A 25,153-nucleotide genomic window follows, 5' to 3' on the forward strand; every position below is an offset into this window, starting at 1 on the left:
GGCCTGCAGCAGGTCTGCTGGAAAGACTCAGAGCCCTGGGCCTGGGGCGGGGCGGCAGGAGGGTGACACCAGCTCAAAGTAAGGAACCAGTTTATTTACAAATGGGTAGGAGGGTTTTTAAATAAAGATAAGGAAACTGATTTCTGCAACCTCCTGCAGCTCCCAGGTAAACACATTCTTCACCAGCAGAGGAGGGCTCCGGCTCAGAGCACCGTCCCAGAGCAGCAGCGGCGGTGGCCTGATGCTCGGAGGACGCCTGGCTTTCTGGGAAAAGCGCCAGGAAGGTGAATTAGGCATGAAGCACACTGGGCACCGCAGGGGGGGGGGGGGCAGAGGGACACCCGCGGGTAGTCAAGGCGCCGCCCGGATGGATGGATCCTCTCGGAGGCCAGTGCGTTCACCCCCAGCCCTGGAGCCGCGGAAGGATATTGCACTTTGTTGATGGAGCCGGGACCGAGCCCGGGAGCCAGGGGCCAGCGCCCGCGCGCCCGGGCCCGACCCCCGAGCTGCAGAGGCAGCGGCAGCCCCCGCCCCACGCCGCCCGAGGGCGCTGGAGCCACCCGGGGACTGGCCGCCTCCATCTGGATGGACGGGCCCGCGGCCCAATGAGGAGAGCCCGCGCGGGGAGAGGCGTGGCCGGATCCAGGAGAAGCCAATGAGGAGAGCCCGAGAATGGAGGGGCGGGGCCGGCTCCAGAATGATCCAATGAGGGGAGCCCGCGGAGAATGGGCGGGGCCTCGGGGGAAATGTGTCGGTGACATTGAATGGGGAGACCGGGCGCGAGCGAGGCGCGCGCGCACCCGGGCGCACCCCCGCCGGCCCGCTAGCTCCGAGGTCCCGGCCACGTAAGTCAGTCTTCACGCCGCCGCGGGGCGATGCGGGCGTGCTGAGCGCGGGGCTGGCCTCGGGCACCGCCGGCCCTCCCCTTCCACCCGAAACACCCGTCCCGCTCCCTCCGAGGGGGAAAGGAGCGCATCCAAGAAGAGGAAGAAAAGCTGCAATTGCTTCCCCAACCGACCCTTCCCGGCACACCGGGTGCAGCGCGGGGAAGCCGCCGGGCGCTCCGGTTGCAGATCCTTCCCAGGCAGGAGCCGGGGACCCCGCGGGAAGGAAGGAGCGCCGCCGCGCTCTGGGCTGGCGGGGCTGGGGGCGCACCCCCGTGCAGCGCCCGGAGGAGACCCCCGGAAGCTCGGGAAGCCGGAGACCATCGATCTGCCCTGGACTCTGCCCGCACGCCTCCCCCCTCTCCTCGGAGGACCGTCCGGAGCAGCGGGAGCGGCGGCGGCATGAGCCGGTGCTGACGGCGGCCGGCCCGCCCGCGCCGCCCTGCGCGCCCCGCTTTGCAATCTTTTGTTGGCAGCGCCGGCCGCTCCGAGTGAAATGCTCCCTGGCTTTTTTTCTTCTTCTTTTTTTCCTCCCGGTCTGTTTGTTTAATTCTTGGGAGAGCTCCTGCGATCTTGGAAAAGCCTCAGACGCCATCTACAGTTAAACCGTAGATCACTCCCCTCTCCGGCATCCTCCCCCCCTTCCACGCCCCCCACCCTTTCCACCAAAAAAGGGGGTGCAGCGCGGAGTCCGCCTGCCGCGCGGCGCGAGCCGGGAGCCCCGAGCCGGTTTCCTTTCTCTCTTTTCGCGTCTCCAACGCGCGGAGGGAGAGTGGCGGCCGCCGCGCTCCCCGAGGACCGCACCGACCCGAGCGAGCCGGGCGCCTCCGACCCGCCTGCCTGCACGCCCGCAGCCCGCGCGGGGCTCGCTCCGGGGGACACGGCGCCGCAGCTCCCCCGTTAGCCGCCCGGCTCCTCGCCTGGACCCGCGTCGGAGACCCAGGGAGAGAGAAACTGAAAAAGCGCGGCGATCCTGCACCCCGCCGGCCGCTTCGGGGGGAACAAAAGGACCCGAGCCGCTGCCGACCGAGCCAGAGCCCCCCGCCCCGGCGCCGGGCTCTCGGAGCAGACCAGGTGCCCAGCTGCACCCTTTCGGGGGGACCCCGAACTCTCTCCCCGCGTGGCCCCCTTCCCGCCGCATCCCTCCCCTCGCGCCCGCTTTTAACATCATCCTTGGCCCCGAGGCGCCTGCACAGCCTCGCTCGCCAGCGACTCGGACTCGTCCCCCGGCGGCGGGTGTTGGTGCGCCGGCGGCCGGGCGCGCGGCCCCCCCACACCCATGAACATACACAGGTCCACCCCCATCACCATAGCGAGGCATGGGCGATCGCGGAACAAAACCCAGGATTTCGAGGAGCTGTCGTCGTCCATAAGGTCCGCCGAGCCCAGCCAGAGCTTCAGCCCGAACCTCGGCTCCCCGAGCCCGCCCGAGACCCCCAACTTGTCGCACTGCGTGTCCTGCATCGGGAGGTACTTGCTGCTGGAGCCGCTGGAGGGGGACCGCGTCTTCCGCGCCCTGCATCTGCACAGCGGGGCCGAGCTGGTGTGCAAGGTAAGCCCGGGCTGGGCTTTGTTGGTTTTGTTTGTTGTTGTGTTTTTGTTTTTGCAAAAAGATTGCCAGGCCCCGGGAGGGGGCCGGCGGGGGGCGGGAGGTCCCGGGCCTGGAGGCTGGGGGAGGCAGGGAGGGTCTCCGGGTGAGACCCGAAGCCTGGCCAAAGGGGTTTCTGAATTTATTTGCTCCCGCGGCTCGTGGTGAAGTTTTCCGGCTGCAGACAATGGGGAGGCTGCGGCGGGGGCGGCGTGGGAAAGCCCGGGGCGGCGGGGGCGGCGGGACCTGGCCGGGGCCCCGGGCACGCGTGGCCCCAGGGGCTCGTGGAGCGCCTCCCTGTGCGCCCCTGCGCCCCAGCGCCCCGGGGAGGATTTCTCCGGGTGCCTCGCCCCCTCCCCTTGCAGCCGGGAGCAGGGAATCCCCAGCCCCCAGCTCATTTCCAGGCGCCGAGGACGGGGTCCTCTCGCAGCCTTTGTTCGGAGCAGCGTGCAGGTGCTGGCGCTTTGTTCCGAGGTGCCCTCTCCGGGACGCACAGCGGTGTCCCCTCCGGCTGCGCCGGGGGCCCGCCGGGAGCTCTCCTCCGCCTGGAGCCTCAGAGGAGCCTGTGGGTGGAAATCAGAGCCGCCCGCCCGCCCGCACCCTCCGGGCGCAGGAAGCAGTGACTCCTCTGGGGCCCTGGCTGGTGTCTGTGTCTTCTCATCCCCAGACTTTCCTGCTGGAGGGCCCCTGGCGCTGCCCCTCTCCCCAGCCCCTGCCCCCTTCCTCCCCCCAGACCCCTTTGCCTGCAAGGTTTGCAGCCTCAGGGGTGGATATTCTCCCCAATGCAGAGATGGACCCCCTGGACCCTACAGTTTCCTTTTTGTCTTTGACCCTGAGCAGCGGCTGGCTTGCGCATGTGTGTCTGTGTCTTTGTAGGCATCCACGGGGCACCAGACCAGTGGATGAGCAGGAGGATAGTTGCAAAATAAAATAAAATAAAATAAAATAAAAGACATTAGAGCACCTCTGCCGAGGAATTGGACATAGATCACGAGCTCATGGTCACTTCATGTTAGATTTGCTCACTGTTCTCCCCCCACCCACGGGTGGGAGTGGGGGTTGGGGGTCAGGGGGATGGGGTGGAGAGCGGGGAGGTGGGGGGCGGCATCACGCATGGGGACCGCTGCCGACTTTGAATTGCCTGACACTTTTTCCATGAACACAGACCTGATTTCCTGGGGGACTGGAGTGCTTCATTGTAAAACATGGGGTTTGTGGGCTCTCCAGTCAGTGTTGCAATCGCTGCGGGGGGGGGGGGGGGGGGGGGAGCGGGGAAAGGAGAGACTCTTCAATGCTGCTCTCTGCTTGCACCGAGCATTTGGCATTTTGCATCTTCTGGGTTACTGACACCCAGAGCAACTGCGCCTGGTTAACCAAAACTCAGTGGGCTATTGAGAGCCGGGCTGGGTTCTCAGGAGGCCGGCCACGTTGCACAATAGGGTAGTCATCCTGTGAAATGAATGAATGCCTCAGACTGCCACTCCGCTATGAAATATGCCCCATCGCCCAGCAGCGAGCGCTTTTGCTGCTTCTGCTCAACGTGGGCTCGGAGTTTCCCTGTTTTGTTTTTTTCCCCCCAAAGGCTGGGGGTGCTGTGAAGCAAGGGGACTCTGCCCCCCGGTTCCGCAGCTGCATTTTGCTGTTAGTTCTTTGTTTAAAAAGTAGAGGTGCTTCGGGCCCCTGCTCTGTCTGTTCAGTTTCTTCGAGATGGTAGGGCTGACTGACCTCACGGTGGTGTCTTCTGCAGACTTGCTCTCTGGCCCCCAGCTGTCCTCAAGCTGCTGGTCCTGCGATTGCAAAGACTGAAGCAGCCCCTCGCCAGGGACTGTGTGGCTGCCGGCGGAGTTAAGTGCAGTATCATGGTGCTGCCTCACAGAGGTCATCCCTGGAAGACACAGCAGCCTCTGTGTCCCTGCCTCCTTCCCAGGGGTGACGGGCGGCTGCTCATGCAAGCGGCGTTGGGGAATGAGTGTGGGATGTGTGCCTGGGGGCTCTACATGGTGTTTCCAGGCGGCTCCTGTGAACTCCCCTCAGGTGTGTGCTGCGGGCGCTTCACCTGCTGCCGGGCTGAGCGGAAACCTAGGCATTGATGACGCCCCTTTTGATGTCTTAAAACCTGGAGTTCTTGTGTCCTAGCTAGCTCTGTGTTGACCCAAGGAAGAAGTATTTGCAAAAGCAGATCCAATGTAAAGATGCCGCTTCTTGCAGAGGACTGTGTGGAGAATTCTATGGGACATGATGGGGAGGCCAGGGAGGAGGGTCATTGAAGCCAAATAGTCCAGCCCGCTTTTTGTCCCCATGCCTGCTGGAAGCAGAGGGAGGAGGGGCCCTCTAAAGGCCTGTAGCTTATGGCTTTCATGGAAGCGCTGGTGGTTACTGTGCAGACGGACATGCTACCATCTTGGCAGAATGCTGCCCCCACCCCCCTTTTTTATTTTTATTTTTTGCAAATGCTATTAAAGATGGCCCGATCTTCCTGCTTTATCTGAGCTGTCACTTTATATACCTCAGGGTCCAAATTAAGCATTCAAAAGCCGCTGCCAACCAGGCAGGCTCACGGCTCCATTTTGCACTTGGAGGTGATGGTTTAAATACCAATCCAAGCTCATAAAAGCCCGTTATAGCTGCTAATAAACGTTTGGTTGCTGCCCGTTTGGGAAAACGTGAGCACCGGCTTGCTTTCCCATTCTCTGTTCTGTCCACCATCTTGGAACTTGGTCTCCTCTGCAAAGGCTGTGGCTACCCATGGGTGCTGCCATGAAGATGTTCAATCTTTTTTTTTTTTTTTTTTTAAATCTACATCCAGTGTTTCGGCCTCGGGCAGGATCACAGACTAAAGGGCCTGAGCAAAAGAATCACTTTTTATTTAAAAAAAAAATGCGCTTGAAACGGGAAGGATATTGTAAAGAACCGTACCTGCAGGAGCTCGGGCCGCGGGGCCTGCGGCTGCCGGACACGCGGGTTATGTAAGCGCAGATCTGCAGGAGCCCCTGCAGAGCGCCGCCCTCGGAGTTTCTGAGGCGCCGGGTCCCTGCCCCTGCCGCCTGGCTGTTCCAGTTGACTCAGGCATGGCAGATGCTTAATTGAATGGACCTCCGGGGTCAGCGCGCGGAGGTCATCCTCTGACAGTGTGATTTGTGGTCCCCGGAGAGGCTGGAGGACTCATTCTTAAAACCGAGGGCTTTCCTGAGATGGCTCCTGACGGTTCATTCACAAAGTCGCTGTGCTTCCTCGCCCAGGCGCTGCCGAGGAGGTGCTCGCTCACCCTGTGTGATTCATAGGTTTTAGTCTGTGAAGCCCAGAGCGGCTTCGCTCCTGGATGCCGAGGTGGCAGCCTGCAGCCGGGGACGGGGTTCAGGAGGCCTGTGTCTTCTCGTAAAGTCAATCCGGCATCGCGGGCGCGTTTGGGAACACAGGCATTGATCAGGCTCTCCTGTGGGATCTATGGGGTCCTAAAGCAGCATCTCCTGATGATGAAGCGTGGGGAGGCCTGGGGACCCTACGTGCTCAGCGTCCACCTCACCCAGATTCGCGGAGGCCCAGCCAGGGTCAGAGCCCCAATGCGGTGATTTCTAGGCCAGCATTCCCCCTTCTGCTCTGCCAGAGGCTGCTGAGGGAGAGCAGCTTTTAATTCAGGAAAAAGAAACTGGGAGAGGTGAAATGACGGTGCGCCCATCACAGGAAGCCATCCTGCTGTCCAGGGAAGCGCCCCGCCCACGTCAGCCCCCACCTCTTGCAGGCAGGGGGTAGCTTCTGGAACCTGAGTTCCCAGGCAGATGGGGGAACCACCTTGCAGACCCTGGGCTCCTCCGGGGTCCTGGCTCAGGGGAGGGCTGCCGATGAATGGAAGCCATTTATTTATTTGTGTTTGTTTGTTTGTTTGTTTGTGTATGTATGTATGTATGTATGTATGTTTGCCCTCAGACTCCCCGCAGGCTGCGGCCTCCCCTGTCTGCTTCAAAAAGGCGTGGAGGGTGGACTTTCTCCTGAAAGAAAACCCCACCACGAGGCAGCATGGCACAGGCTGGCTTTGATTCAGAGGAAATCATTGCATAACTGGTTCATTGAGCTGGCATCCACGGAGGGGAGAGGGAAGGGAGCTTGCCTGCCTTCCCGGGAGCAAGGATGGCGGGCTGTTCCCGGCCCTGCCGCCAGGGGCTGGGCGGCCTCGCTCTCGGAGGCTGCAATCCCCCCGCTGTGAGGCGAAGGGGTGGGAGCTGGGCATGCAGTCTAGTGGCTGCTGATGTGTCATGTAGTGCTATATGACAAAGTGTGTGGTCTATAATGGTTACACAGGTAGCTGAATAGTGCCCATGTGCATTTTTCTTTTCTTTATTTTCCCCCCTTCCCCCCAAGGAACCTAAGGTGTAGGTTACCTATGTAGCTTGGGATAGGTCGTTCTCAAATTTTGCATTAATTCCTCTTCAGCAGAGTCAATTGGGAGAGAAAAATAATAAACCGGAGCTTTTGTGGTAAGTTCTTTGTCTTGCAAAACACTTTTTACCGTCACTTCTTCCTATCGGACTCCCAAATAGCATTTACCCCTGTTCCACATGATGTCTTGGAGGCCCAGAGAGGTCCAGCGACTTCTTCAAGGCCACACAGCTGGCAGGACACAGGCGGGGGGGTAGGGGGGCTCGGGGTTCAAGGTCAGCACACCGTATGTCATCTTGGAAGCCGGTCCCCGGGGGAGGTGCTCACATTCTGTGATTGGCCGCCCAAGAAGCCCCTCTGCCTGACTCCTGGTCTTGCTGTTCCTTCCGTCCCAGGTGTTTGATATCAGCTGCTACCAGGAGTCCCTGGCGCCCTGCTTTTGCCTGTCTGCCCACAGCAACATCAACCAGATCACCGAGATCATCCTGGGGGAGACCAAGGCCTACGTGCTCTTCGAGCGCAGCTATGGGGACATGCACTCCTTCGTCCGCACGTGCAAGAAGCTGAGGGAGGAGGAGGCGGCCAGACTGTTCTACCAGATCGCCTCGGCCGTGGCCCACTGCCACGATGGGGGGCTGGTGCTGCGCGACCTCAAGCTCCGGAAGTTCATCTTCAAGGACGAAGAGAGGTGAGTCTCATTTCCGTCCACACCGCGAGCTGCAGCCTGCTGAGAGCGGGATGCTGAGAGCGGGATGCTGAGAGCGGGATGCTGAGAGCGGGATGCTGAGAGCGGGATGCTGAGAGCCGGGTGCTGAGAGCGGGATGCTGAGAGCGGGTGCTGAGAGCCGGGTGCTGAGAGCCGGGTGGAGGCTGTCCTGCGGCCTGTTGTCTGGGGGTGGGGAAGCTCGGAGGGACAAAGAGGTGACTATCCTAAGGTGGGAAATGAGTCACCTCTCCTCCCAAGGTGCTATCAGGTGCTCAGAGGACAGGTGCGGGGTATCGGTGACCTGCTAATTATTGTGGTTTTGGTGTTCTGGACTCTGAGGGTGGCTGCCAGCCTGCGTGGCGTTTTCAATGTGAACGAGGCAAGATTTTCAAAATCCTTGTCAGCATATTCAGTGCCTGACATCCGTCCTTTAATATTCATTCATTCATTCATTCATTCATTCCCTCCTTTCATGGATACTTCCTGAGGATATAGTATTAGTCACAGTTCTCAGTGCTATGAATAGCAGGATACATTTCCTAGTCAACTGACCACAAAGGTGGTGAACAGGCCCTAAACCAAGGGATGTAGCGGGTCCCATGGGGTTGGGGGCGGGGGTGGCAGCACCAGCTTGGATGCAGAGTCAGGGAGGTGTTTGTAGGAGAGAGGAGTCTGGGGCCAAGACTGGAAAGAGGAGTGTGTCACCGACAGCGTGGGAGGACCGGCCTTCCAGGTGAGGCGGCTGCGCGGCACCCCCGCCCCACCAAGGTCCAAGTTATTGCAGGAGGCAGCTGGACAGGAAGCTGGGCATCTGGGTTCCATTCCTGGTTCCCCCATTAACTCATTACATCCTACTTAGCAGACCCCATGGGGGCCCTGCCTTCCCCTCCAGCTGACTTTGATTGAAAAACCGCTTTCAAGTTCCTTTTTCCTTTTTAATAACGTGCTTCTCCAGAGGGGTGGGGGCAGCCGATTTATCTTCAGTGCGGACTCTTCCAAGCATTGCCCCGGAGGGCCTACGTGCGTGATGTCACGGAGGTCCCAGGCTGCCTGAGGGGGAAGCGGGTAGTGGTGTGCACGCTCATGGTCGCAGAGCGGCTGCCCACCGCCCGAGTGCAGGTCTAGCACGCGCCACCCGCTCACCCAGCTCATTGCCGGGATGGCCTCTGTGTGTGTGTGTGTGTGTGTGTGTGTGTGTGTGCACAGGGCTTGCTGTCAGACCTCTCTGCCTTCCGGTCTGCCTGCCACCCGCCCCAGTGGCCTGTGATATGCTGAGGCTGTTGCTTACGGGCGTCTGATAGCATCCGAGTGAGACCGGTCCAGCGGCCTGGGCGTGGGTTTTCCCAGCGTGTGCTTTGAGCTGATTGGAAGTAATCGTCTGGGAAGCACTGGGGGATTAGCAAGGGGCGAGGGCCTGTGGCTGCGTCACCCACATGGAGGAATTCCGTGGGCGTTTATGATCCAGAGGGGTGTACCAAGCAGACCCCCCTGGGTGCCCCGGACCCACAGAGGTCGGTGTCACCCCACATTTATGCCCATTAAGGGGTACCAGAGGGATCTGTGGCAGTTACATCCGGGTTTTGATAGTGAATGGCTTTTAGTTTTATTAACGAACTGAAGAAGAGGGAGGTACCCTCAGGTCTAGAGTGTGGGATGCTTCTCTTTTCTTCCCCTTCGAGGCCTCTGCCCGTGTCCCATATGATTGGGAACCCAGAACCGTTCCCTGGAGCAAACATGTCAAAGCTAAGTCCTTTTGCCTCTTAAGCAGCATTTGCCTTGGAGAAAGAAAGCATTAGACACTGGGGGGAAGCTGCATGTCATCTGTCCCCCACGTGTCAAAGAGCACGTGGTCCCTGCAGCCCTGCTGTCCCGAGGGACCACGGGAGAGGAGGACCGCCCCATCCGATCGGGGGTGGTGGCCATACAGGAGTCACATGACCTTGCTCAAGGTCACACAACCTGTATGGCGATGGCGCTAGCCTCGAAATCCTGTCCCTTCGCCCCAGAGCCCTGGGGCCTGCTGCCGTCCCAGGGGACTCGCTGTTCTGAACATGGCAAGTGTCTCAGTCTGGCAGGTCTGAGAAGGTCGTACTTAATGTTCTCATCAGTAGCTGCTAAGACTTTTTTTTTTTTAACCAACTGTCAAGTTTTTGAAGAGGGGAATCATGCCCAGTAGCCTTTTCCTTCTTCTGTTGTTTTGGTTTTGAACCCCTTGATCCTAGAGTGTGAGACCCTGTTGGTCACGTATCAATCATATTTGTCCCTCGTGATTCTCAGCAGACAAGTCTCCGTGGTGCAAGCAGAGGCCTGTAGGGAACAAGAGTTCTGCAGGGGCCCTGGGGCCTCGTGGGGGCCTTGCTGCTGACAGATCTCACCTTCTGTCCCGGTAACGAGGACCTAATCCATAGGTGTCTCAGTAGGACTGAGCGTCCTCTCCAGATGGACAGTGTGGTGGGACCTGGGTTGAATGTGAAAGGCTTTGGAAGGGAGATGATGGCATTTGCCTGCTTTCTGAACCTTTGTGCACTGGTCCTCAGGGGGAAGGCGTAGAGGAGACTTGGAAGGGCTGCTGCAGCATTATTAATCTCCCAAGTGTTTGCACATTAGTCTCCCCAGAGAGAGGTATCTCCTTCCTTGATGCCCTTGAAAGTGATAAGAGGCACAAGCATCACCCAGTGAACTTGGCACCACCTGGCTCCCACGGGTAGACTTTCCATCCTGGACTACCTGGCACTCAGAGCCCCTGGTCAGCCGTCGAGTGGCGCTGCCAGTCATTTCCCACGGTCACTTTGCAGACATTGGACACAGATGATACTCAGCCTTGCCCTAGACCTGAAACCCATGTGCCCGTGCCATCTGCCTCTGGGTTAAATTCTCAGCATCTCAGACTCTCCTGCTTTCGTTTAATTAAAAAAAAAAAAATAAATAAAAAATAAAAAAAAAAAAATATGTGTATATATATATATATATATATATATATATATATAATTGATTTTTTTTTTACAGAGAGGAAGGGAGAGAGATAGAGAGCTAGAAACGTCAATGAGAGGGAAACATCGACCAGCTGCCCCTTGCACACCCCCTACCGGGATGTGCCCGCAGCCAATGTACATGCCCGAACCTGGGACCTTTCAGTCCGCAGACCTGGGACCTGTCAGTCCGCAGACTGACGCTCTACCACTGAGCCAAACCGGTTTCGGCTCCTGCTTCCGTTTTATTTCGATTGGGGCTCGAGATGCAAACCCTGGCTCTACCAGTTAGGAGCCACCTGATCTTGGGTCTGTGATGTCATGTTTCTGAGCTGCAGCCGAAATAACGGTGGCATCCCTGAGAGGTGGCTGCGGAAGTCCAAGGAGAGGATACTGCGGCGCCCAGGGTGGGGCGGGCACTCACTGATGGACAGCTGGTCCTAGAGTCATGGATGAAACTGGGCCAGTCATTGAGGAACTGGTGAGCCGTTCCCAGGGCTCTGTGGGCTCCTGGGGGAATGTGGCCCGTCTCTCTGGGAGGTGTGAGGGCTCTTGCGGTGCCAGGGTTCAGATTGAAGCCACATCCTCTTCTCTCCATTGAGTTATCTTCACTGAATCAGTTCTGGGAGGGTGACTGATAGAGGTCAAGGGCACATGCCCTGGAATCTTCTGCTCTGTAAGGCCAGAAAGTTGACCAGATGTCCGCAAAGGAAGCAGATACCAGCTCGCCTGGACCAGCCCTGTTTCCTGCCCTGCTCCTCCTCTGGCCCTGCAGGCACAACCCCCTTCTTTTGTTTTCGTTTTGAGGAAGTTAAACCCCAACCCTGGTTGAATTCGTCCTGGGCACACCCTTTGCACCCACAGTTCCTGGAGTCAAATCTGCACAGCAGGGGCCCCTGGGGTGTGGGTCCGGCCTGGAGGGAAGCGCCCAGGTCCCCAGAGGGTGTGCTCCTGTCCTGTGTCTGCATGCTCTGCGGCTCTCTGGGCCCCTGTGGCAGTCAGCCTCTCCGGAGGCCTGCGCGTGGGAGAGGCCGGTTACTCCGCGCGGCGGCAGAGCCACTGTTGGGATAGGGATCTCTGCTCTTGCATTGAACCTGCCAAGTCACCTGGCCGCCTCTGCTCGGAGCGCCTCCTCCGAGGTGGAGAGAACAAGACTTCCCCCCGGGGAGGCAGTGAACGAGTGCGTGGACCCCGTGCGTGCTCTGAATTCGCACCTGCTGGCCTGAGCCTCCCGGCGCAGGGGTCAGCTCTCAGGGCGACCCAGAGCCAGTTCGCTGACTCGGGGGGAAGAGTCCTCGAAGCTGGGGCAGCCTTGGGTGCAGGCAGGGCTGCCCAAGGGAAGTCCCTGTTTGGTCAGCTTAGCTCCTCTCCCTTGGGACGAGGCTCCCTGCCACCCCTCACTCCCCGCCCCCCTCACTCCCCGCCCCCCTCACTCCCCTCCCCCAGTCAAGGCCCGGGGTTGACATCTCCTTGCGCAGAAATGCCCCTGTGAGTGGGGAAACATGCCTCTGTACATATTTCTTCTTCGGTTAGAAGATCTTTATCAATTGACGTCACACATTTCATTTCCTCTGCTCGGTGGAAGCTGATCTGAGCCCATGTCTGCAGGAGGGAGCTGGGACCCCGTGTAGGAACCTGGGCCATCTGTTCCATCCCCCCCCCCCCCACCCCCACCCCCACCCCCACCCCCACCCCCACCCCCACCCTGCGCCTCATGCTGGAGATATGGGTGTTTCTCCCTCCCTCCCTCCTTCCTCCCTTCCTCCCTTCCTCCCTCCCTCTTTCCCTCCCTCCCTCCCTCCATCCTTCCCTCCCTCTTTCCCTCCCTCCCTCCCTCCCTCTTTCCCTTCCTCCCTCCCTCCCTTCCTCTCTCTCCCTCCCTCCCTCCCTCCCTCCCTCCTTCTCCCTCCTTCCTTCCCTTCCTCTCTCCCTAACCTTGTCAGGTCTTTTTCCCTGTTGTTAGCATCTCTCCCGCTCTTCCTTAGATCTCCAGGCTGCTCCTGCCTCTGTTGAAGCTGTAAGACCCTACAGAGCGTAGTGGGCAGGCCCCGAGCCCCGGAGACCGGACTCCGCTCCCTTTCCTTGACAGCCAGGGCCATGAGCTCCTGGAATCCCTTCCTTTCTGCTGACCACTGCCGTCCCCTGGGGAAGGCTCAGGCACCCACCCTTTTGCCCAGGATGGTGAGGAGTCCCCGCCCCCACCCCCCACTCCCTGTCACAGGGCATCTCTCTGTTCTTTGTGCCCACGTCTGCTCCTGGGAGCTGCCACCTGGTCCCCACTCCTGGAACGTGGTGGGCCTGGGTCAGAGAAGACCTCCTTCATGGAGCAGCTCGGATTGGATTCCAGTGACAGAATGGGGGGCAAGGAGGAGTGCAGACCGTGGGTGTCATTGCCCGGGTTCACACCTGAAGGATGAAGGCGGATGGATCTGCCATGGACACACCTCTCAGAGAGAACCACTTCCCCAGGTCCACATCACGTGAGAAATCCACCAGCGTGTCCCTCTGCCCTGAACCATTTTCGCAGAAGCAGCACTTAAGACCCTGCCACGGGTGTCTCTGTTGGGGTGTCATTTCCCTCAGGAAGGACCTAAGCGCAGTGCGTGGGAAGCTGCCTCTGGGGGTCGCTGCTTAGAAACAGACTCAACGGGAGGGAAGGGAGTTTGAGCAGAGGCCGGGAGCTCCCAACAGGCTTTGTGTAAAAAGGGACGTGCTTTGGGGGGACTCTGTGGGGAGACAGAGGAGGCTGAAGGGACTGGCCTGTGCCCTGGCCCCACCCTGCCCATGGGGCACGGAAGGAAAGTTCTGGACCCTAAGCACCTGGGCAGGTGCGCCTGGCTGGCTGGAGCACAGGGCTGGCGGGGCCCTCGTCCTAGCATTGGCGGTCGATGGTGTGCAGACCTTGTCTGAGAGGCCATCGGGGAGTGATGGATGTGGGGTCGGCATCCTGCAGGAGCGGGGCTAAGTGCGGGGCAGCGGGAGGCCACTGGCGTGATGAGGAGCCCTGAGCTGCTTTGTCTGTCTGGGGATTCCCTGCCTGTTCCTATGGCGACAGCAGGCTGTGCTGTACCTTCCTAAGGGAAGGCGTTGGAGGTGGTGTTTCCCCCGCTCTCCCGGGGGCCAAGAAGATTCTGGCGACTGTTCCTGCAGGCAGTTGATCCAGGCTTGTGCATGAGATTGAGGCAGGCCCGTGCATGGGGCTGAGGCCCGTGTATGAGGCTGAGGTCGTGCATGAGGCTGAGGCCCGTGCCTGAGGCTGGGCAGCGGTGCAGTGGGAACACTCGGGGGCATTAGCTGGATTGAGTTCTCATCCCAACTGTGCGACCTCCTAGCAGGCACTTGATCTTGCTAAGCCATGATCTCTCCTTCATCAGGCCCAGCTCCCTGAGGTGCGTGCGAGGTGCCCTGAGGGTCCAGCTCCCTGCACAGCTCACCGGCCCTCCCTGGGGACTCCTCTCCCGGAAGTGTCTCTCTTCCTGGTGTTCCGGCTGCTCGGTGCTCCTTGGTGAGCAGCTTGGCCTTAGAGTTGGCCTGCTCGCTGCCTCTGCCGGACCCGGTGCATGGTGGCTCTCAGAGTGGCTGCTGGAAAAATATATGCGCATAGGAGCCACAATGGAAGGAGTGAAGGTTTATTGGGAAAAGTTTGGCGGCCGGGCCCGGAGACCCAGTGGTGGCCGCCAGGTTGGCTTGGTGCTGGGATGGTCCTTCCCTAATTCCGCCCCCCTCTCCATTCCCCCTCAGCTACAGCCCCAGGTGGCTGCTGCTGGCACAGGGGCGGACGGCCAGGGTAGTGTTGCAGTAGCAGGCAGAGCGAGGCCAGACCTGGCTGCAGCTGACCAGTCTCGCCCGACCCTTGGCCGGCTTGGACCCACCCCCTGGGATGGCCTTCAGTGACTTCTCCGGATTCCACTGACCTCAGGCCACCGGACTTCCCATCCTGGCCAGGCCCACTGTGCCTGGCGGAACGCCCGGCCTGGCCCCGCCCTGGCCCAGCCTGTCCTCCTCGCTTCCTGCCCAGAGCCCAGGGCGCTGTGTGAAGGTTTAAGAGCCAGGCCTGATCTGCTGGTGTAGGCCAGTGCTGAGATTTTGGAAGAAGCACTACATTTGGAGGCCAAACACTCTTGGGCTTGACCCTGAGCTCTGCCACTCATTTGCCAGGAGACTTTGGACAGGTCGCATCCGTGTTCTGTACCTCAGTTTTGTCATTGAGTAAATGGGCAGGCCCAGCTTCACTGTGCGCCTCCTGAGCTACAGTGACTCGGGCACGTAGGTGATGTTCTCTGTAGGCTGGTCCTTGCTGGTCTCTCTACACCCAGGGTTTTCCTTACAAGTGTCCCCGATTTTACTGAGGAAACCTGGGATGCTGGGGCCACGGTGCCCTTTGGGGAGGACTCCCCCCTCGGGATCCTCCCGACATGGATTCAGAGCTCAGTTTTTTTCCTTACCCTTACAGGACCTGGCACATTCCATTCTCTGGGCCTCAGTTTCCTTACTTTTTAGGAAGTTTACACATATAATATTTGCCTTTCAGTTTTGTTAAGAGTCCCAGACTGAAGAAATTCCAGTGTTTATTTATTTATTTTTAAATATTTTTTAATTGATTTCAGAGAAGAGAGGAGAGGGAGAGAGATAGAAACATCTGTGATGAGAGAGAATTATTGATCGGCTGCCTGCTGCACAGCCCACACTGGGGATCGAGCCTGCAACCTGGGCCTGTGTCCTGACTGGGAATCAAACTCATGACCTCCTGGTTCACTTGATCTCCTAATTCATAGGCCCATGTCCAACCCATTGAGCCATTGGCCAGGCAAGACATTCCAGCATTTAGACGTTCATTTTGTGGCTGCTGCTGTTCCTATAATTATTACCATCGTAAGGAGGCCATATAGGAAGTGTTGCTCCCTGTAGAGCTGAACAGTTAAACTTAAATCAGGAATTGAGAAGCTGAAAGAGCCCTTCTCAGTCCCTGCAGCCGCACGTTCTCATTTGTGAGCGTGAAGGCCGGCGCTGGGCGGAGGGAGCAGAGCTGTGTCCCGCTGGCTCTGGCGTCCTCACCTGGCTCGGAAACCAGCGACACCAGGCCTGGCACTGGCTGGGCCGGCCAAGTCCACAGGCTGCCGCCCGTGAGCCATGTCCATTCAGAGGTCGAAAGCAGAGCAGGCCGCGCCGTGCCTGGGCCCGGGCCAGGCTGCAAGGTGCATGCGGGGTTGCCGCGTCTCTGCCAAGCCCAGCCTGCCCCGGCTCCTGGCGCTCTCCTCCAAGGAGCTTCAGGACACGGCCACGGCCACTGACAGCGTTTCGGTCACCGGCATCGCCACCGTGCCTCCTTGTCGCGTTTGGGAATCTGTATCCTCCATCTACCACCGCCTCCAGGAAGCCCGTCCTGAAGACCTCCCTCGGGACGGAGCGAAGTGAGCAGCAGTGAGCTGGGCGCTTGGGTGAGGGAAGGACAGGCCAGGTTGGGGGGGAAAAACAAGGGCAAAGAGCCCAGCAAGGAACCTGGGCGTAGACTTCACACCCATGTCCATCTGCCTGCGGCTTGTCCATCTGCCTCCCCCTCCGGGCTCCGGGGTGGCAGTCAGCACAGCCTGAGTGGCCAGCAGGTGCCCCGGTGGCTGGCTCTCTGGAGATTCTGTGTGAGTCCTACAGGAGCATCGCTCCCCGATCCTCACAGACCTGAGGAAATGGGGGTCACGTGTCATGCCTGCACCCCGGTTCCTCATTTAAATGCCCAGAGGATGGACATGTGAGTTATGAGGGCCACGATGGTCACGAAAATCAATTTCTCCGCCTGGAAATGTGTCGTCCTTGGGCTCTTCCGGAGACATCAGATGTGGAAAGCAGATTCATTCATGTCTTCCCACAGGGACCCACGCAGGTGCTCCGCCAGGCCTCCCCCCCCCCACCTTGTAGAGGCAAAGGCAGTGACCTCCATTCCCGGGGGGGAGGGGGGTCAAGCCCCAGAGACCTTCCTTGCGTAATGAGTCCGTGGGGACCCGGCCGGAACTGCAGCCTCGCTCGGTGCCTGACATGCACGCCCTGGAAGGGCCTTGTCTGAAGACGTAACCCTGGCCGCCGCCTGGACCCCGGCCTGGGAGTGATGTAAACAAGGGCAGGATGTTCCCAGGAGCAGGCAGGGTCAGACGCCCCGCGATGCTGCTTCCTCCGCGTCCCTTTCCTGGCTGCTCCTTCCCTGCCCCCTCCCCTGCCTGGGGTGTGTGTGTGTGAGCCTCCTCCCAGGGAGCAGGCTCCTGCCAGGCCCGCTGCCCTGGTCCTGGGCGCCCCTGTCTGCCCGCTTAGCTGGAGCCCCAGGCTGAGCTCCCAGCCCGGGGAGAGGTGAGCGTCAGCCCCCAGCTAGCCTCACTAGCCGGGCGAGTGTGCCCACCCTCTGAGCTCGGGCTCAGGCCCCCATGGAGGAAAGATCACGTGTGCTTGGAAGCTGGTTTGAGGAACGTTGGAACCAGATGGAGGCACCTAGCACACAATCCGCACCAGAGCTGTCTTTGGTGTCTGGTCATTTTCGGGGTGAACTGGCAGGCTGTGGGGCTGCCCTGCACCAGCGCACGCCCCACCGGATGTGACAAGTAGGTGGGGACAAAACAGATGATGGGTGAGCTCGGGGACAGCTGGACCACAGCGCAGGGGGTGTCTTGACTTCACTCTCAAGTTCCCTAGGTATTTGCATAGCCGCTGAGTCTGGCCTCCAGGTGGGGAGGGGAGGAGCTGCGGGGAGGGGTTTGTTGACCAGAGAGAGCCCTTAAATTAAGCAGGTTCTGGGGCCCTTTCTGGAGAAGGATCCCAGTAGAGGGTTTAGGATGCTGGTGTGGTCCCTGCTGCCTGCAGGTGGGAGGCGTGGCGGAGGGGGGAGGGCGGAGAGACTCTGAACCTAGGGGTGTGACCTGGACAGGGACAAGAGTGACAGGGTTTAGATGTGACTTAGCAGAAGGAGCTCGAGGCGCTGCAGTCTGTCCCTGGAAGGGCTGGGACCCTCCCTGCACCCTCCTGCCTTCCATGGCTCCTTCACTTGACCTCACCTAAGCCTGGCCAGGGAGGGTCTTTAAAGCTGAGCTTGTTTCTTTAAAGCTGAGCCCACACGCCTCTCACCCGTGGGCAGCGTGTCTGCTGTGTCTGCCGTGTGCCAGGACCAGCGCAGGTGCTGAGGGCACAGCAGGAAAGCCGGTGATGGTCTCTGTGTGCAAGTGACCTCCGCCAGCTGCCATGGCTCCCGCAGGGGGAATGAGGCCATCACCCCGCGGTGACACGGGAGTAAGACATGGAGCGACCATGCCTACGTGTAGAACACATGTGTCAAACACAAGGCCCGCGGGCCAAATCCGTCCCGCCAGGCCTTGCAACGTGGCCCGCACCGCGCTGTCATCACTGCACTCCGCTGCGTTTCCATCACAATGACAGTTTATGACTGTTCAGTAAACCATTCGGCCCGCGATTTAGGCTGGATTTTAGATTTTGGCCCCTTCTCTGATTGAATTCGACACCCTTAGTGTAGAAAGATGCTGCGCTGTGTTGAGGTGGTGAGGTGCAGGGCGCAGCGGGGCGGGGGCTGCGCTGTAGGGGATGGTTCAGGAAGTTCACGTGTGCAGAGACCGGAGAGAGCGGGAGTGAGCTGCACTGGCGTCTGGGAAGAGCATTTGGGATTAGGGCCTGAGGGGGGCCCTGTTCAAAGGCCCAGGAAAGCCCCAGGTCGGTCTGCGTGGTTGAGGAACAGTGAGAGGCTGGGATGGAGAGAGGGATGGTGGCTGAAGGCGAAGCTGAGATGCCGGCGGGTCCCTGTGGCCTCGGCAAAGGTGCTGGCCTTACTTGGTGCCTGTCCTCAGAGGAGCCCGGCACCAGGCTTGACCCCCGATTCCACTTAGTGCTCACTCCGCTGTGCCCCTCGCCCGCTGGCTTATTATCATTATTACTGTTCTTGCCACTGCGATGATTATTCCCACAGCCCCTCTGCTGCTGAGACCGTGAACTTGGAGGTGAGGAGTGTGGCTCCTGAGCGTGGCAGGAGCGTGTAAGGGTGACAGTGGGCGGAGGAAGCTGGGAGAGAGCCCACGAGTGCTTGCGGTTTGCCTTCCTTCCCCTCCACCCCTGCGTTTCACTGACTCCCCTCCAATCGCTGCCGGTACTGAGGCTGCTGGGGGTCAGTGCCTCCTGCCCTCCTGGAGGAGAAAAAGCAACGCGAGACGGGGTCTGTGCCTAGCCAGCACCACTCCAGTGAGCCCCTAGCCCCTTTCTGCTTTTCTAGCCGTTCGCTGTCTGGAGAGGAGGGGAAGGTGTGGACCGCAGGGCACCATGGCTCACAGGAAGCACATGTAGCAGGTCCGTTGCTCGGTGTCCTAGACCCCCCATGGCCATCCAGCTGAGCTCAGGCTGTCTTGTCTAGATAGATGCACAACAGTGAGAAGGTACTTCATGCTAATGACCCTTACACTTCACAATGGTAAAAGTGGGGAGTTTTGTGCAAATTGCACCACAATAAACAACTAAAATAAAAAAACGCGAGATGACCTTCTTCAGCAGGCCTCTGTGAGGCTGAGAAGCGTGGAGGTTGAGCGACTCCTCCACAGCCGCCCAGCAGGTGGAGAAGTCTGGCCCCCATCCCCACTCCTGGCTCGAACTCACACCATTGCTTGCTCATGGAGAGAAATGAGTCCAAGGCGGTAGTCACTCCTTGGTCTTTGAAACTGCTACGACCCAAATATGAGATCTTAGCCCGACCGGTGTGGCTCAGTGTGTGTGTGTCCAACTATGTATGACCTGTGAGGTCACGGCTCAATTCCCAGTCAGTGTACAGGCTGGGTTGTGGGCTCCATCCCCAGTGTGGGACGTGTAGGAGGCAGCAGATCAATGATTCTCTCTCATCATTGATGTTTCTCTCTCTCTCCCTCTCCCTTCCTCTCTGAAATCAATGCAAATATATTTAAAAAGAAAAAGCAAATATCGATAGGAGATCTTAGATTCAGCCGAGATTTTCTCGGACCTTTCCTGTGGAGCTCTCCCTGGGTGTGTTTGAGCCCCACCTCCTTTCTGGGGCTCTGTGAGCAGCGGTGGCCATCGCCCTAAGAGGCTAAGATGCACAGTAGGAGGAAGGCGAGAAGTAGCAGTGATGGTCCGGTGTCTGGGCTCTGACTGAGGACCTTGCCGTGTTTCCAAGCACTTTTCTCTTCTCTGTGCATGTGAGCCTCATGCACCTGTCAACAGGGACATGAAGGAACCACTTGATGTGACTGATACGGACCTTGTGGGACCTCGTTGGTGCTATTTATGAGGTTCTCACCCCAAATCCTGTCCCTCCTCCCTGTCCTATGTCACCTTCATAGCAAGCCATGATCAGGGTGATGGAATAGGGTTCGCCAAGTTTATGGGGCCTGGGAACCACTGGAACTCTGTGGGTGTGGCAGTGTTCTGGGCTGGGAGAGTAGGAGGAGGATTATGGTTTTAAGCACTGACAGGTAGTAATTCTCCATTTTCCCCTTGAAGAATTGCAAGGTGGGGAGATGGGGATCCTCAGGAGGCCTCTTGGCTGAACATAGAACACTAGGCTGGGAGCTTATGGTACTGGGTCGGGGACAGTCCTCAGTCTTGAGCAAGTCACTTCACATCCTGGTCCTTGATCCCTTCACTGGAAATTATGTATAGCTAATGACAAGAATTCAACCCAAAGTGTTTACTGAGCACTTACATTATTTTATACCCAGTGATGATATCAGGCCCACTGTACTGGTAGAAAGGCTTAGATTCCAAGAATTTCATGAAATTTCTCTATCTCTGTTCTTACCCAGTGCACTCGTCAGAGTCCTCCATTTGTGTCAGCCAGCACTATGGTCCTCACAGGGCAGGGGGACGATTGGGGAACAGTGTGACAAGTTTGAGAAGGATCTTGGGCTCATGCTATTATTCACGCACCCACAGCCATGCACGTAAGCACACACGCATGCATACACGTGCAACATGGTTGACTTAGGGAGACATGAGGTCAGGCCTTTTGTTTCCCAGCTAAAAGGCTCTGAGCACATTACTCAAAACCTGAGCCTCCATGTCTTACCTGTAAGGTAGGATCGCACTATCTCCCATGTCTAACCAAAGCATTATGTGAGGCCAGAGGGCACTTGAGTAACGTGAGAGGACCTTGCAGACGGTGGGTGCCAGGTTTACCAGGTGGACAGAGCCTCTCTCAGCTTCCCAGTTGGTGCGATCTGAGTTCAGATCTTGGGAATCCCCGTCATTACTCAGATGTGACTTAATGTCTTGTTCCCTCAGCACTAAGACGAGGCAGTGCTGTCATTTGTGACCTGTTTCCTTGCCAAAGGGGGGAGTCCCCCAATAGGTTGTAAGCTTCATGCAAAGTCCTAGTCAGTCTTGTTCACTCTTGTGTCCCCAGCTCTGGAGGAGGGTCGGGCACCGAGAAGGTGCTCAGGAAGTCATGTTGAAGGCTGGTGAGTGGGTGGAGGATGGGCACCCAGCAGGAGCTGTGCTGTAATGATGTGTGGGAGCACCCTCAGGAGCTCACGTGTCCCTCCTTCCCTTGCAGGACCCGGGTCAAGCTGGAAAGCCTGGAAGACGCCTACATCCTGCGGGGAGATGATGACTCGCTCTCCGACAAGCACGGCTGCCCGGCCTACGTGAGCCCGGAGATCCTGAACACCAGCGGCAGCTACTCGGGCAAGGCCGCCGACGTGTGGAGCCTGGGCGTGATGCTGTACACCATGCTGGTGGGGCGCTACCCTTTCCATGACATTGAGCCCAGCTCCCTCTTCAGCAAGATCCGGCGCGGCCAGTTCAACATTCCAGAGACGCTGTCGCCCAAGGCCAAGTGCCTCATCCGGAGCATCCTGCGGCGGGAGCCTTCCGAGCGGCTCACCTCGCAGGAGATTCTGGACCATCCTTGGTTTTCCACAGATTTCAGCGTCTCCAGTTCGGGATATGGTGCTAAGGAGGTGTCTGACCAGCTGGTGCCGGATGTCAACATGGAGGAGAACTTGGACCCTTTCTTTAACTGAGCTCGTGCCCCGCAGAGACTGGGCTGGTACCGGAGCGGCAGAGGGCAGCAAAGAAGGGACTTCTTCCAGGGCCCATGGGTCACCTGGCTCCGTAGCAGGAATGGCACTGACTCACAGGTTTCTTGGTTCAAAGAAGGAAAACCTTCAAGGAGCTAACTGAACATGTAGCATGGGGGCGAGAGGTGTGTGGTGGGGTCAGGCTCTGGGGCCGGGGCAGGGGTGGGGGGAAGCCCCCTTCCGTGTCTCCTCCCTGTTGGAGCCCCGAGACCACCCCTCCTCAGTTGGCTCCGTCTACGCCCACTTTTCATTTTGTTCAAAACTAGTTGCAGATCCTGACAGAATCGAAACTCTCTGCCTCAAACCCACATCTCGGCATCGCACTGTTAGCATCTAACTTCTTGTCATGATTCAGGGAAGGTACAATCGGCCAAGGGTTTCCCTTTTTTTTTTTTTCCCCTTTTCTTTTTTCCTTTCGAAACAAGCCAACCACCTATCTGACAATTACACGGTCACTTACAGAAAATTCGGTGCACACAGACTGACGTGAAACCTGGGTGCTACGCTAAAAGAAAGTCCAGTTTGTGTCTCTTCATCGCGCTCTCAACTCATTCCTTCGAACTCAAGTTTTTACTATCCCAGTCAGGAAGTGACGTGTTCATTCTTGGCTCCCTGAAAAGGGGAGGGGCCCGGCCTCTAATAAGCTATTCTGTTTCGTGTCCATTGGTTTGTGGCAGGAAGCTCTTAGACGTCAAACTTCCAGAGCATCACTGCCCTCCTGGTTTCAAGAAAGAAAGATGAAAGGAGAAAGGCCTTTGCCTCCTTCATCTTTTTTTTTTTCCTCTTGAATGACCAGGGCTGCCCAGAAGGCACCCCGCTGGGCGGAGATGGCAGTGAGAGAGCGGGAAGCTTGGCCTCGGAAGCTTCTGGAAGCTTCTACAACCCGGGGCTCTCTTTTTCGTCTTTGATTGGAGGTGAGCGGAGCAAAGCAGGTTGTGCCCCAGGTGTGACACACAGGGCAGCTCTCCCGTGTTCTTCGGGAAGAATGGCCCTCCTGCCTGCGAAGGCCCTCTGGTCTGGACAGAAACCCTCGGTAGAGATAAGCGGGAAAGACAATAAGCTGATAAGCGAGGATGATATAAATAAAAACAGCTTCTACCCACACACGCACCTTTATATCTTTGAGAACTCTTCTATTTATTAAGGAAAATGTCACATCGTGATGTATTAAGCCAGTACTTCAATTACGGGTTGACTTGGGATGACATGCTACATGCTGTCGTTAACATTTATATATATATATACACACACATATATATATTTTTTTCTTTTTTTTTTTTTTACTGTTTGAGTATTTCTGTTGCCGAAATAACCTTTCCTTTGGCTTTTCTAGCTAGCTCTATTTGATTTTGAGTGGCCAATGTTTTTTTTTTTTTTATTAACGACTTTTCTATCGCTGTATGATACAGAACTCTTTGGGCATAAATACTTGTGTTTCCAGTACCTCAGTTGTTTGGATCTTACTGCCTGTATCCATTTTTGTGAACTGGTCCTGTTTTTGGGTAGGTGACACGTGGACTCTTAGTATGTAAATGTTACTTGAATCTGTGCTCCATTATCGTATGTGGCATGTATGTGCGGACCGTGGATGCTTCACGCCTGCCCAACAGGAGCCCGGCCAGCCGCTTCCCGAGAGGGCGGCGCCCCCGTTTGTGTGCGGAGACAAGGCGGCCACGGACGTGCCCTGGCTTCTATGTTGATGACAGAAGATGGAGAGGAGAGAGGTGTCTCACACTCTGAGGATGGTGCTGTGGTGAGGAGGAGGACCTGCCTCCTTCCCTCCCCCTGTATTTTTGAAGGACCCGGGAGGAGGAGAGATGGGTGACGTGCATGGTGGGAATCTGTGGCCTCTGGTGCTTTGTCCTGTATTTGGTTTCATGTTTTTGTCCTAATCCCTTCAATCAATAAAATTGTGCGTATTTAACTAAAAGTCCGAGGTCTGGCAAAGGTGACTTCCTGATTTGGAGGTTTGTGGCTGCTGTGCACCAGCTGGGAACTCACATGTTCTCCAGGGTCTTCTCTCGTTCCCAAGCAGCCATCCCTGCTGCTCAGACAAGGCCAAGGCTGCATTCCCTCATGACTGGCGTGCTCTGGCCGCTCAGGAGTAACGGCTCCCTGACTTGTCTCTCTCCCTGAGTGAGTGGTCACCCCTGCCTTTGGAGGTGTGAGTTGTGTTCTTATTTCAGACTACAGTCCTGGTGCACAAAATTCGTGCACAGGGATGGGGTGGAGTGTGTCCTTTAGCCCAGCCTGCACCCTCTGCAATCTGGAGCCCCTCAATGTATGTCCGATTGCCCGTTTAGGAAATGGGCAGTCGGACATCCCTCTCAGAATCCAGGACTGCTGGCTCCCAATCGTTTGCCTGCCTGCCTGATTGCCCCTAACTGCTGCTTCCTGCCAGGCTGATCACCCCCTAACCACTCCCTTGCCAGCTTAACTGCTCCCCTGATGGCCCGATTGCCCCTCCCCTGATGGCCTGGACACCCCTAACTGCCCTCCCATGCCAGACTGGTTACCCCTGTCCTCCCCTGCAGGCCTGGTCACCCCCAACTGCCCTCCCCTTCAGGCCTGGGTCCCTCCCAACTGTTCTCCCCTGCAGGCCTGGGTCCCCCACACCCCAACTGCCCTCCCTGCTGTCCTGGTCCCCTACAACAGTCCTCCCCTGCAGGTCTGATCTCTCCTAACCTGCCCTCCTCTGCTGGCCCAGTCACCCCTAACTGCCCTCCATGCTGGCCTGATTGCCCACAACTGCCTTCGCCAGCAGACCTAGCCTAACCCCCCATTCCCCCCAACAATAACAACTGCCATACCCTGCAGGCCTGGTTTCCCCCCAGCTGCCCTCTCCTGTAGGCCTGCCCCCCCCCCCTACTGTCCTCCTCAGCAGGCCTGGTCTGCCCCAACTGCCCTCCTCTGCTGGCCTGATCGCCCACAACCACCCTCCTCTGTAGGCCTAGATCCCCCCAACTTCCCTCCCTTGGTGGCCTCGTTTGCCCCAACTGCCCTCCTCTGCTGGCCTGTTCATCCCTAACTGCCTACAACTGCCCTCCCCTGCAGGCCATCTTATGGAGGCCATCTTGTTTCCACATGAGGGCAGCCATCTTTGACCACAAGGGGTGGCCATGCTGTGTCTTGGAGTGATGGTCAATTGCATATCACACTTTTTTTTAAAATATCCATTTTATTGATTTTTTTACAGAGAGGAAGAGAGAGGGATAGAGAGTTAGAAACATCGATGAGAGAGAAACATCCATCAGCTGCCTCTTACACACCCCCTACAGGGAATGTGCCCGCAACCAAGGTACATGCCTTTGACTGGAATCGAACCCGGGACCTTTCAGTCTGTAGGCCTATGCTCTATCCACTGAGCCAAACCGGTTTTGGCACTTTTATTTATTTATTTTTATTTTTTATTTTTTAAAAATATAATTTATTGATTTTTTCACAGAGAGGAAGGGAGAGGGATAGATAGCTAGAAACATCGATGAGAGAGAATCATCGACCAGCAACCAATGTACATGCCCTTGACCAGAATCGAACCTGGGACCTTTCAGTCCGCAGACCGACGC

At 57.8% G+C, this 25,153-nt stretch overlaps 1 protein-coding gene across 1 annotated transcript; it reads left to right on the plus strand.

Moving 5' to 3' along the window:
- The first annotated feature begins 756 nt into the window (after nucleotides 1–756).
- Nucleotides 757–23,517, plus strand: TRIB2 (tribbles pseudokinase 2). Its single transcript, XM_036434638.2, has 3 exons — nucleotides 757–2,436; nucleotides 7,242–7,534; nucleotides 21,062–23,517. Exons 1-3 carry the CDS (start codon nucleotides 2,164–2,166, stop codon nucleotides 21,528–21,530), a joined length of 1,035 nt encoding a protein of 344 aa, XP_036290531.1. The 5' UTR covers nucleotides 757–2,163; the 3' UTR covers nucleotides 21,531–23,517.
- Nucleotides 23,518–25,153: the final 1,636 nt, after the last annotated feature.

Source organism: Pipistrellus kuhlii, unplaced genomic scaffold (genome assembly GCF_014108245.1).
Source record: "Pipistrellus kuhlii isolate mPipKuh1 unplaced genomic scaffold, mPipKuh1.p scaffold_m20_p_13, whole genome shotgun sequence".
Lineage (NCBI taxonomy): Eukaryota > Metazoa > Chordata > Mammalia > Chiroptera > Vespertilionidae > Pipistrellus > Pipistrellus kuhlii.

What these genes read in the sequence shown, in the direction of transcription:
- TRIB2 (XM_036434638.2), top strand. Translation starts at nt 2,164, where the DNA reads ATGAACATACACAGGTCCACCCCCATCACCATAGCGAGGCATGGGCGA. An exon ending in GGGCCGAGCTGGTGTGCAAG is followed by an intron (nt 2,437 to 7,241) that starts GTAAGCCCGGGC and finishes CTTCCGTCCCAG; the next exon opens with GTGTTTGATATCAGCTGCTA. An exon ending in ATCTTCAAGGACGAAGAGAG is followed by an intron (nt 7,535 to 21,061) that starts GTGAGTCTCATT and finishes CTTCCCTTGCAG; the next exon opens with GACCCGGGTCAAGCTGGAAA.